Genomic DNA, 13,670 nt, shown 5'->3' with positions numbered 1-13,670 from the left:
ACTTTATAGATATAACATTCAGTGAAGAGCAACTGAAGTGGCAGGAGATGTCAGAGACAGAGCTGAAGTGGCTCTTTCTGAAAATAAGAGGTATTTGGCCCTACTTGGCAGAAAACAGCTTCTTGCCAGGTATTACAGAAAAGCCAGTCATCTTTAATACTGCTTCACTGGTAGTAAATTTTCTGTACTTTTTGTTCATGTATAGATTATATCATTGAAAAATAGAGTAAAAGATAAATTATTGGCTAATTAAAACAAAAAGTACAGTTGAAAAATCTGCATGAAAATTTAGTATGTCTTTTAGAGCATACTGTTAAGAACATTGCAATCTCTTAAAACACTGCACTCTGGTTTTGATTTAGTCTCTTCATTTTCCTTTTTCCGTGTACTTGGTAGGGCTGGGTAATGAAATTGGGAATGTAGGAGTGAAACTGAGCTTGGGAGGAAGAGGAGGGTCACAGCAAGGTTGCATTTTGGATTTTTGTCATTGTTTCCCACCACCCAAATCTATTTTTATAGATATCAATGCATGAGTATTTCCCCAGGTTGAGTCTGTTTTGCCCATAATGGCAATTGACAAGTAATCCATGGACTTATAGATGTATTTTCTCCCACCTTCCTGTTGAGGAGGGAAAGTGTGTGAATGGCTGGGTGGGAGTCAGGTGCTTAGCCAAGGTCTACCCACCACATGGTTCTATGACCAGCTCTCACATTCTTTGAAGAAAAGAGAGTTACATCAAACAAACCTCCTCTTGTCAAGCTGTGGCTGGTCCCATGGACTCTGACCAGCAAGGTCAGGTCTTGGCTGGTGCCTTGGCTTCTGTGCATAGGGGTTCCTTCTTGGGCTCAGCCTTTTGCAGTGCCCAGTGTTCATGGGTGAGTCACCTCCTGCTTGCTGTTCAGGGTTATTATTTTTTATTTATTTGTTGCATTCTAATTTAGGCACTTGGCATAAGCTGTCAGTGTCCTCCTTGGTGATGTTGTCTTTTTGATCTTGTCTATGTCTAGAGCGCATCTGCTGATGTTACCTGTAGTGCTGTCACTGGTTTGCATTTTGGTCCAAGTGTAAGAATGCAAAGCTCTTATGAGTTCATCCATCCATTCTTCTTCTTGTCCCACCCTGACCTAAACCATTAGAATGAGATAGATCTTGTTCTTTGGACAAGCCTACACCAGTCATCTGACTGGTATCATCTAAAGAGCTGGACAAATGTAATCAAATTCCTGTCTTCTGAGTGACACTTCCAAGCACACTTGGACAATACACTGTTGTTTCTGTCACTTCTTGAAGGCATTAGGAACAGAAGGTTTGAATAAAGGAAAATAAGGGTAGTTTGTTGCATGTGTTCTTCTATTTTCACTTAGTGAACTGATCTTGAAGAAAAGAGATAATATTTTAGATAATTTCTCGTTTAACTATGCTTTCTAAAACAATATTCTATATAGGCTGAGGAGTGAGTGTGATTGCTCTGGCATTTTGTGAGAATTGTTTTCTGCTTTTTCCTAACCTCTTCCATTATCTCTTGCACATAGATGAAAAGAATATGACTTTCCCAACCTTCATAACCGTATTGTCCCAGATAATTTTCCTCTTGCTTGAGTATTCTGTGCAGGCTTAGTCATGGTAAAGTCACAAGTTGTATGAAAAGAAGCTAATTTTCTTATGCAAAATGGACAGTGGGCTTTCACATCATTTTCAGTAGCCATTAGAGAAAGTGTTGTAAAAAGCAAAATTAAAGAAGTGCACAGGTTTGGAATCTGTGTTTTTATGGTCATGATGCAATATGGTGAGTGCTGTAGGAAGTATGCTCAGGACTTGTGAACACTGTTTCTAGAAATAAGAAAATAGCTAATGGGTATATATGAAAAAAGTGTCACTCACTTCACCTGATCCCAGTTAGTGAGAGCTTTGGAGCCATTTTGGTGTCCAAGGGTTATGCCAAACCAATCTGGAAAAAAATTAGTAAGCTGACTCTCATTGGTAAGTGATGTTTTAATTTTTATTTGCTGTAGCTATGTTGGTAAACTACCCAGAACATGACTAGTATGATATGTATTTGGATCTAGTAACTTCTAACTTTTAATTGTGTATAGACCTTACTTGTTTTATACTATATTTAACAATGACTTTGCTGAACTATGTAGAAAGTAGCTTTTTATCTATTTTATGTATGCTCTCTCTACATGGGTTATTTTCTGTTACGGGAGCGTGCTGCAAATAATTGTGAGCAGCTTAGAGATCCTTTAGGGCTTTATAATTACTCAGCAGCCATGGTGAAACAGATTTGATGCTAGCAGCAAGAGTTCCTTGGCTAATATAAATACTTGAACTACTGATTACAGCCTCTGATCCTCTGCCAGTAGTAATTACATCCTCTATTTCTCCGCCCTGAGGGTGCTGAACTGGTCTGACTCAGGAGAAACCAAACTTCTGCAGTCTGTGGCCAGTATCATTGTATATTTTCATGGCTCCCAATGGATCATAAAGTGTGGTTTGAAGAATGTTAGAGTGATACAAGAATACAAGGGATATTTGGTAACAGGTTTTGCTTAACAATATGTTCTTGCTTCAGAAAATGGATACCAGATATGTTCAAAGAGTAATGTTAGGAGAGTACATTCTTCATAAAAAAACTCTTTTTTAGTACTTCCTGTATTTGAAGGCATTACTTTAAAGTAGCTTACCTTACCTTCTGACATGCTCTTGCAGTATGTTTGGGTTGGTTTTCCTTTGCACGTTCATCTGGCTTCAAACAACTTCTGTCTTTCAATCCTGTACTTTTGGTCGCTGGACTCCACAGCCTTTGGTGCCTGTTTTTGTGTGTGTGGAGTTGTTGAGGTGGCCAGCAGTGCCTGCACAGTGTGTGTGTATGAGGAGTACATGGTCAGGGGCTGGGAAGGAGAACATCCCTGGGGCTTGAAGCCATCAGCTTCACTTCAGCAGCTTTCTGTGTGCCCTGCTGCTCCGAAAGGCACTGAGCCACAGGCCTTCGTGAGGTCAAACGCAGGTCCCACTTCCATAGTTTAGTTCTAAGGCAGCAATATTTCTGTTTCATAAATAAGTAGTTGTTTTGAAGGCTTGGTTTTCTGCTTTGTGAAATTTACTTCTGGGGGGAAGTGTTCTTGTGTCAGAGTGTATTTCTTTATTCAGAACATTTGTAATAATTGTAAATGCAAATAACCATTTAAAAAAATTAGAGCATTGCATGTCATAGGAGTTGATAGTAGTTTTCCTTGATACAAGTGTCTTTTTCTGTTTTTGAAAGAAAAGACTTAACATTAACTCTTACTCATGTCTGAGGAGTTGTTACTGGCAATTGAGAGTTGAGATGAAGTAAAATGTTGGAAAATGTTGATAAGTAGGCTCAGATTAATGCTGGGTTTTAGCTGTTTGAAATATGAGTGCCTGTTATGTTTTTAGCTCTACTCACTGAAGATAAGAATGTAATCACTGGTACTTGAACATATGGGAAACTGGGGCTGAAAACCCTGTCAAAGGCTGGCAAGATTTGATTTTGCTTCTTAATAACAGATAATCAATATTTTAAAATATGCACAAATGAGCAAAAGTGGTCCAAATACCTTTTTGCTTTTAAAAGATGGATATTTTCCCAAGTTTTAGCAACAAAGCAATTAATTTTCAAGCAGTGCTGCATATTGAGAGAATGAAACAGTTTAAATTCAAATGCTGCCTTCTGAGTTTTGAAAGTAAGAGATTGGTGTCATGCAGGCTGTTGTAATAAAATCTTTCCTATGTTGTTTGTTTCTAAAGTTCAGGTATGGAATTCCTAATGATTATTTAAACTTATTTGAAATTGCATTGTAAATTTGTCAAGGGAAAAAAGTAAATATTTATGGAGATTTGAGAAGCTCATTAAACACAGAAAAATGTTTTACAATAGCATCCTTTTCCCCTAGATTTTAGTGTCTCTATCTTATTGTTTAAGGACTGAATTAAGAGCACAGCCTTGATAAGAGCCAACTTCAGGAAGTACTCCTGGTCTTTAGGAACAAGTGATTTTAAAGATATTTTGTTAATAATTTTTCCTTTAAGGAAATCTAAGAGCAAAACGGGCTTGTTTCCAAAAAAAAAAAAAAATCCCTTCATTTCATCCTCCTGAAAAAAGACTTGACAATCTTTTTAGAATTTGTTAGGAAAATCATGACTAATTTTTAAAATTTCCCTACAATGCAGATGAAAATGTGGACTTTGGAGGCTGCTTAGAGAATGGAAACTGTTACATGCAAAACAGGAAGGCTTAGGAGTTCAGAAATACTTGGTACTGTATTATGGGCTGTATTATGTATTTGATTTTCAGCAGGTTACCCAGGGAGATTGCAGAGTCCCCATCCTTGGAGATAATCAAACCCTGCCTGGACAGTCCAGGTCAAACAGCTGTAGATGCCCTGCTCAGTCTGAGGGCTGGGACCAGATGCTCTTCAGAGGTGCATTCAAACCTCAGCCACATTGTGAATCCCAGCTGGTGAAAACCAAATGCACAATACATAATACAGACAGTCTTTTGTGGTGTTCAGATGGGATCTCCTGTGTTTCAGTTTGTTGTCCACATTTCATCTGGTCCTGTCACTGGTAACCCATGGGAAGAGCCTGGCTCTTTTGCACCCTCCATTCAGGCATTTATATGCATTGGTGGATTCCTCCAGAGCCTTCTTTCCTCCATGCTGAACAGCTCCAGCTCTCCCAGCCTTTCCTCACAGCAGATGCTCCAGTCCCTCCATCTGTGTGGCCCTGTGCTGGTCTTTCTCTGGTATGTCCATCTCTCTGTTAGAGGGGAGCCTAGAACTTGGACACATAATTGATTCCCAGTAGTAAAATCCTATTGCTAATAAAACCTAAATATCTCTTCTGAAACTCTGTAATAAAACTGATTTATAGTATCTGATTTTTATGTAGTAGCAGACATTTATTTCCTGTAGTGCACGGGGCTTTAGTGGTGGGGTTTGTAAAGACAAAACACGTAAGATTTTTTAACTGAAGGTTTTTATGAAGGCTTACATTGATGAAGTCCTGTAGTAGTAATGATGACTATGGAAAATGAGCTTTTAATCAAGTATTTTGGATGGGTATGTAGAGAGTTGTTTCTTCTCTTTTTGACCATACAGTCTTCAGCATCAGAGAGCTTTTGCTAGCATGGTTGTTCTTAAGGCAGTTTTGGAGCACAGTGCTGGACTGATGAGGTCTGTGCTGGGAAACACCTGCCATGGTTTGTGACAGTGACTTTGAGGGTCTTTAAATAATAATCTTTCATATGTTCTAACCAATTGCTTCTTATGTGATACTGGCTAGTAGCTTCTACCAAGAAGAGATTTTATGACGATTTTGGCTTTCTTAATTTCCTTCTCACGAATGAAGTGCAAGGGGCAGGGTGTATGTGTGAAACTTGAAAATCATAACATTAACACCCTGGGGAAATCACTGCTGTCTGAGTTACCTTCTCCCATATCAGTAATGCTCCATGGATGCAAGTTAATTAAAGCATCATTGTATAGCTGGACTGAGGAATACATTCCAGGTTACTTTAGAGTATTGGTATCACCATTTAGTCTGTGAATCTGGGAGAAGGACTGGGAAAGCAACAAACTGTTCATAAATTATGCCAGAAGAAGAAACAAAAAATCTGCAGGCAGCCAAAGAATAGTAAACAGTAATGAAGAGATGAAGAACTGTTTGCATGAATCAGAAGTTCATGGTGAAATAAAATGAAATAATAAAAGAAACGATCTCATTTTCCATGCTTGCTGTGAAGGCGAGTGTTCCAGGACACTGTTTATTTGGTTTGAAAATAACTAGGTATCTGGAAGTTGATGCTAAAAAAGGACTCAGGACTAAATTAAAAGTTGAGAAAGCTCTCTGTAAAGGCTGAGTCAGGGGTGAAACAGTTGATAAAATCACTGAAGAACGTTCACAACTGTGGAAAGCAGCATTATTTAACAGAAGATTTGGAGTTTGCTGACAAGGTAGCTTCTTAAATGTCTTCTTCAATCTACATATAATTAAAGCCTGAAACACACTATGCACTATTGTAAGAAAGGTGGAATCAATAACTTATTTTGGGGGGAAAATATCTAATGAGCATCTTCATAACTGTCAACTTCAGCTTTTTTTTAATATGCAAAAAAGTACAAGAGATGAGTTCATTTGCATGCTGTCATCCTCAAATGCAAGTGAAATGGTTATATGCAGAAGTAATAATGCTGCAAAACCCAGCAACAGCTCATTTGGCAATTAAACAAGGTTTAATGATTGAAAAATTTTGCTTTAAAGACTAAATATCAAACTCTAATCCAGGTGTTATTTACATCTCAGTGTGAATATGAAAGCCTAGACATTTGCAAATGGGAAAAAGAAATCAATTACTTTCAGAAGCAAGTGCCTCAGGAAAACATTAATTATTTTTCTGAGTGCATTTGACAAATGCTGAGCTGAAATTAGTGGACTTCAGTTTCTTCAGAGTTCTTAAAGCAGTAGGTAAATATCTAGGACATGCTAGCAAGGACATTTTTCACAACCCTTAATTTGTTTCTTCTCTTATGGAAAATTTTTCATTTGACAGCTTCAATTACCTGGCAAAATGAAAAGAAGACATAATATATATAATATTTATAATTTAGAATATATATTTTACAACATAATTTATATTTTATTATACTTGTGTATAGGTTTTAAGTGTTTAGATACAGCATCTAAGCAACATTGATAACAACTGTGCCCTGCCTTTTAGAGTCCAAAAAGAAAATGAGAGTGCTAATAATATAACTTTAATTCTTTTGTTTGTTTGTTTTTTAAAAAAGTTAGTTGCTGCCTTTGTTTTGCTTTCCTTAAGCATAGAAGGCCACTTAGCATTGTGTGTTATTTTCTTTTGGCTAGCTTGTGTTACTGTGAACAGGGGGGTCTGTGTGTGAGGAATTTTATATAATCAAATAACAAAACAAAAGCAAACCCACCAAACCAATTTCAGCCTTATACTGACACTCATATCATCCACTAGGGATTCAAGAGGGAAATTTTTTCCTGTTCTTTAGATATGTCAGAATTGTTACATTTGTACTAGAAGCCAAGTAATGCTAGTCTATATTATTTCCTTCCTTTCATAAATCTGGTGGTACTAGATGGAAATAATCTAAATGCTTTATGTATTAAATTATATTGACCAGTTAAAAAGAAAAGTTTCATAATGTTGAAAGCATTTTTTTTCATAGTTTTGTTAATTTTGAAGAATGTTATTTGCTGTTATATAGGTTGTGTGTTGTGGAATAGATGTAACATGAATTGTTTGGTGTAGTTTTTATTGAGCATATTTCAGTGTAAGTGCTGCTGAAATAACTTTTAATAGCTGAAGAAGCCTTGGCAAAAATTACTTATTAATTTTGTACAGTGCTTGAGATTTGTAAGATGCTGTGAAAGGTTAAACCCCAACTTTTTTCAAAAGAAAATTGATCAGTGTTAAAATGTCAGCTGTCTAGGTACAGCAGCTTACTGGCATGCAAACACTGCTCTCTCATTCCAGGTTCCCCAGCTGCATAGCATTTGCATTGTGACATTTCCTAACAACATTAGCACCATAGCTGATGTTTCAAAATCAATCAGTTTCTCTTGGTATGAGGCAGCCTGCCCCTTAGTTGAATGTTGAAGTTGTTTCTCTGGAGCATAATTAACTTGAATTCTTGGGTTCTGGCAATATCTGCATCTCATGACTTCTTACTGCAAAATCATACAAACCAGGTAATATAATTCTGAAATGTCTTTAAAAAAATAAATAAAGGCAAACCAAAGTAATATTAAGGTTTTTCTCAGAAGTACAAAACCTTTCTAGACATTGAGTCTGAAATTTAATCTAAAGCAAGTATTTTGGTGCCCGGTGCATTAAAATGCCTTACTGGAGAATTCATATGCTTTAATGCTGCATTTTAGAGAATAGAAAGCTAAAATTCAGATTTTGTTTTAAAATTTTAGAGTTTCTATTCATCAACAATGCTTCTAATCAGAGAGAAATGATTAAGTCTTTTGTAACTATTACTTCCGGATTATTAGATTATATAGGCTGAATTCTAGAATAAAATGTACATGAAAACTATATTGCTGCTGAAGGCAGATTGCAGTGGGAAGAGATTTTACATGAATGATTTATGTTTCAAATGTCATTGTATGGTAGAGTTTCCATTTTTGTAAAAGGCATGGCCTTATATATGGACTCATGGACTCTGTGTAAGTGGAACTGATACTTAAAGGCCAGTTATTTATTATAATCTTGCTGGATATTTGCAGAATTCATGTTCAAGACCAGGTTGGGGCTGGTCTAGTGAAAGCTGTCAGTGCCCATGACAGGGAGTTTGGAGCTGGATGAGCTTTAAGGCCCCTTCCAGCCCAAACTGTCCTGTGCTTCTGTGTTGATCCCATAAATATGTAAAGAGTACTCTGAGATGTGTGTAGTGTATTTATAACAATATAGTGAATGTTATGACACAGTCTTTAAGTAAGTAGAACTAAAATGCTTCTACAGCATTATTTTTAACCTGCTCCATATCTTAAAATGGGAATGAAGAGAGGAAAGCTTCCCTAGGCATTTGTAGCATCTCCTGAAGATTGTTTTTTCTTTTGATCAAATGTATACTCCAGAAGGATAGCTAATCTAGATAAACTAGGGTTAAGGACAAAATCTGTAATTAAGGTAAAAACTTTCACAGAAAGCATCTTACTGTCTTCTTTTGTTTCTCAGTTACTCCCAGTGAAGGAAGAACTGGGATCTGTAATTCTGACTTTCAGATATGGCATGGCCGCAGTATACTCAGTAAAAAAAACCATAAATTGTTATATTACATAAAATTTGATATTCTGTTAGATTGGTTACATTTAGAAAGCGTCTTAAAATGCTGGCCACACAGATCTTTGAATAAAGTTTATCTAGTACTGATGAGTTAGTTGGAACAAGGGTAGTGCCTGTTATAAATAGCTATCGCTAAAGGCAGTCTCTGTTTCAAAAAGTTCAAGAGGAGGACCTGAATAGGTAAAGTAGTGCTGCATTAGTAGAGCAAAAGTAATTTTAATTCATTCCACTAAAGATAACTTCTAATTGTATACCATTCCTTTAGATGAGTTACTGCTGCCAGGTACTACTGTGATGTCATATTTTACTCATGTCTTAGTTTCCATTTTTATGGAAAGAAGCTTCTACCTTCTTTTCCTGTTTCACTTTGCTACTGTGCAGGCCCATACTCAGCTGGGTGATGCATTTAATGGGAACAAATAGCCCACAGAGTGCCTTTGTTGGGCACACATAGGTCAGACAGTGAGTTGGGCACAGGCCCTGCAGACAGACCTTAACAAATTAGAGGGCTGGGTGGTCACCAACCATGAAATTTTAACAAGGGAAAGGGCCAGGTTCTGCACCTGGGATGGTGCAACCCTCGTTGTTGTATAGGCTGGGGATGAGAGGCTGGAGAGCAGCTCTATGGAATGGGACTTGGAGGTCCTGGATGATGGAAGGTCAGATCTGAGCCAGCAGTGCCCTGGCAGCCAGAACAGCCAACCCTGTCCTGGGGACATCGGACCCAGCATTGGCAGCCAGGCAAGGGAGGGGATTGTCCCTCTGTGCTCTGGGCTGGGACGGCCTCACCTCCAGTGCTGGGGGCAGTTTTGGGTGCCACAATATAAGAAACACCTCTAGAAACACATTAAGCTGTTAGGGTCCAAAGGAGGCCACAAGGATGGCAAACGGCCTTGAGGGGAAGCTGTGTGAGGAGCAGCTGAGGTCTCTTGGTCTGTTCAGCCTGGAGGAGACTGAGCAAGACCTCACTGCAGTCTTCAGCATCCTCAGAAGGGCAAGTGCAGGGGCAGATGCTGACCTCTTCAGTCTTGTGACCAGTGACATGACTGGATTGAGGTAAAAACGGTTTATTAAATGAAAAAGGAAACCAAAACACCCCACAAGCAATGCTTGCCAGCCACAGACTGATGCCCAGCCAGGTCTTGAGCAATGGCAACTTTGGAAAAACTACCCCTCAGTCTTATTGCTGAATGTGAGGTTATGAGGTCACCAGCTCAGCTTAGCTCTGAGGTGTCTGTCTGAGCTCACTCTGCCCCCTTCTCTGATCATCCAGGCTTTGGGACTTGAATTGTATCAAGGCAGCAGTGTTTTATATTCTCTATAAATTAAACTGCTTCACCATGATCACAGTATGGAGCTATGCTCTTTACTTGACATGATTTTCATGTCTTTCATGTATCTAAAATGTCAAATGTCATGTTTTTGCTTTTCTTTCTCTGGTATGACTGTCTTTATGTTGAGTATCATATAGAGGTAGAAGCGAGGCCGTGCTTGCAGGAATTTGTCTAAATTTCATTTCAGAGTCATTGGAAAAAGTCTTCAAAATCTCAGTTTGGAATGTGTAATAGGGATCATCTTCTAGAAAACTGCTATTGAAAAAGCTCATAAAATTCTTAGCAGTTTAAAACACCATCAGTTATTTTCCATGACTTTTGTCAAAGCTGCTTTTATTTACAGTGTGGCTCTGTTAATAAAAAGATGTGGTTATAAGAAGAAACTTCATACTTGAAAATATATATATATTTTTTTTTATAATCCAGGCAAGTTGAAGGAAAATGTTCTCTCTCAATTAAAGTTGTTCAAATATTTTGATGAGGTCTCCTCAGCTATGTTTAAGGAAAGCTGTCCTTAGTGGTAGATAGAAAAAAAGCAGCAGGATCCCACATCTGCCTGAAATGAAACATTTGAAATAACTGGACTAAGTATTTGTTCTAAGATTTGAAAAGTGTTAGATCTTATTTCCACTGATAATGTGAAAATAAGGTGGTCTGTAGAAAACATTACCTTGTCCAGGCACCATAATAGAGGAAAATGGGGAGTCATTTTGCTCCTAAGATTTGCAGATTCAGAAAAATATTGACCATGTGGATTCTCCTTTGACTTCAAGGGATTTTTTTTGCCCTTTAGTGGCAGATCCTGAAACTGCCAAGCATAGGCTACCTTTCCCATATTCTTTCATTGAAATGTCAAGAAAAATCTTGGTTAAAGATGACTAGGTCTGGGTTCTGCCTCAATTACTGCAAGTCTCCTAAATTAGTTTTAAACCAGTGTTTCTGTTAATTGATAGTGCTTACACAGAAATGTAGTTTATTGTATATACAACTTGGATATACAATAAACAATAAGTAATGTTGATACTTTTTCAGGTTTTGAATGTTACTTTTTTTTGCTGCTTACATCATTGTCCAGTCAGACTTTAATAAACATCCTGTCATAAATGCATGCTTTTTTTTCTGATGAAATGCAATATTTCAAGTACTGCATAGAAGAAAATACAGTATGCTTGTCCTATTTAAACTTATATCTATGTGTTGGTGTGGAAAATTTTCAAGAGAAATATAGGTTGGATATTAGGAAAAGGTTTTTCATGCAAAGAGTGATAAAGTACTGGAATTGTCCTCCCGGCGAGGGGATGGAGTCACCATCCCTGGATGTGTTTAAAAAAAGACTGGATGTGGCCCTTGGTGCCATGGTTGAGGTGTTAGGGCATGGGTTGAACTCAATGATCTTGAAGGTCTCTTCCAACCTTGTGGCTCTGTGAGTGTGCACACAAATACTGTTTTCTGTATCTCTTAAGTTAATAATGGAGAAAGAAACATATTGTATTTCAGGCAGTTTTGCCTTTGTTCTGATAACTTTGGTTGGTGTTTAGAAGGCTTCCAAGTTCTTTTCAGAAATAATTTCTGATTGTGTTTAAAACAAAGTTAGAGAGTTACTTTACAAGAGATGTGAATATAGAATACTTATATTGACCTTTAATACTGCATAGTAGGAAAATGAGATTTTTTTTTCTTTTTAATTAAAAGAAACTTCTGAATAAATGCAGAGTTTACTGAAGTTTTAGTGTATCATATGCATCTCAGTCTAGTTCCATAAAACAAGGGAATGTGGATCATGCTGTATTTGCCAAGACAGCTGCCTTCTTTAAGAGGAGGGTGAATGGGTTGCTGGGTGTGCCAGGTTAATGTTTCCTGCAGCAGTCAGGTCGGATGAGTGCATTTGGCACACCTGGGGCTGAGAAGAGCCGTCTTGTGACCGTGACTGCTGCAGTCCAGGGCTCCCTCAGCAGCAGGAATGGCCCCTTCCTCCTTCCCTGCTGTCCCTGAGTTCAGTGGCTTCAGCCTCCCCTTGGCTGCTTCCAACCCCCTCTCATTTACTTGGTGCTGCAAGCTTGGGGTGCACGTTTCAAATTTGATCCCAGTCTGACTTCTGCCAGCAGCAAAAGTTGTGAAATGGGTGTAACAAATGGGTGGTATTTCAGGAGTTAGATATTTCTAATTAGTATGCATAATAATTTAGTTAATTAATACTGCATGCTATTTTTGAGTTACCTGTAAAATACTTAAGACCTTGATGTTTATTTATACAGTGTGAAATATCTTGAAATTTCTATTTTGTTCAGAGGTAGTTTTCAAAGTACAGCTGAAGAATCATGGCAGCCACAGAACCCTGAAATGCATGTTTATGTTCAGTATTTTGAGTTACATGTATGTCAGAATTATCCAAAGAGCTATGTTTGTAGCTTTTATAGGTGAAGGTAGCCACCTTACATAGAGATACTAAGCAAATTTAATACATGCATTTTTCCAGTTATTTTAGTTAATGCACCAGTCAACTAATATTCTATACTAGCGTGACATACAGATTGCTGGGTTTATTTTTGTGGAAAAGGTTGAATTTTTTAATTAGTCATATGAGCTAGAAGAAAAAAAATGTTTTAGAACAATCAAATTGTAAAACATGTTATGCCAATTTAAAATAAAACACTGTACACAGAGGCATGTTTATATAAAAGTCACACAGTGCTAAAAACTGTGTAAAATTGCTTTTATACAAATGTAAATTATATATAATATCACTTCATGATTTATATTTACATTGGTAGAAGTCTGTCTAGGCACAACATCACTTTTAATTCAAATATGTTTGGAAAAACATATTCCACTTTAAACGATGTCTTACTATTTAATTCTAATAGCATTTTAATTTTAGACAAATGATTTTTCACTGTTTGTTAACTTGTAAATATTTCTGCTAGCTTCAGATTCTGGAAGGCTATGCTTAGTTATTTTTAATAGGAGAAATTACGTCTTACCCAGTGTTGTATAAAGTTGTAACAATGCAGTGTGACTTCCAACATAATTCCTGCCTGGTGCTATCAGATTTTTTAAGCTAATATTTTAAATTGTACTCATTTTTTCTTCCAGCTGACAGCACGATCACTACCTTCCATACAGTCTGATGAGAGACTTCAACCTCTGCTTAATCATCTCAGGTAGTATAAAGTGAAAGCATGACTACATTCCTTCATACAGATTAAAGTAATTGGTTTGGTAGAATGCCTTAGCTACAGGTTTTTTACAGACCTCATCTGTGTGATTGGCTTTGAAAAAAACCCCAAAAGTAATTCTTCAACTTAACAAAAGCTTTATAAATTACATGGAAAATAGTTTATAGAAGTAATGTTGGTTTTAAGTAACAAAAAATAGTTGTTGATTTTATAAAGGTTGATTTGATTTTTTTTTTTAAATAGCAAATGCAATATTGTTAAGCTCCTTTTTGAACAAAAACGGATTCCAAATTACAGTGCTCAGAGCATGAGCC

At 37.2% G+C, this 13,670-nt stretch overlaps 1 protein-coding gene across 1 annotated transcript in view; it reads left to right on the top strand.

Moving 5' to 3' along the window:
* PRIM2 (DNA primase subunit 2) overlaps positions 1 to 13,670 on the top strand; it is a 90,217-nt gene that overhangs the window by 39,866 nt on the left and 36,681 nt on the right. Inside the window, exon 7 of the mRNA XM_063153520.1 lies at positions 13,274 to 13,341. Within this exon, the coding sequence (XP_063009590.1) occupies positions 13,274 to 13,341 (68 nt within the window). The remainder of the gene's footprint in view (positions 1 to 13,273; positions 13,342 to 13,670) is intronic.

Source organism: Melospiza melodia, chromosome 3, assembly GCF_035770615.1.
Source record: "Melospiza melodia melodia isolate bMelMel2 chromosome 3, bMelMel2.pri, whole genome shotgun sequence".
Lineage (NCBI taxonomy): Eukaryota > Metazoa > Chordata > Aves > Passeriformes > Passerellidae > Melospiza > Melospiza melodia.
Note: the sequence above shows the minus strand (reverse complement) of the source record. Positions and strands in the feature narration are given on the sequence as shown.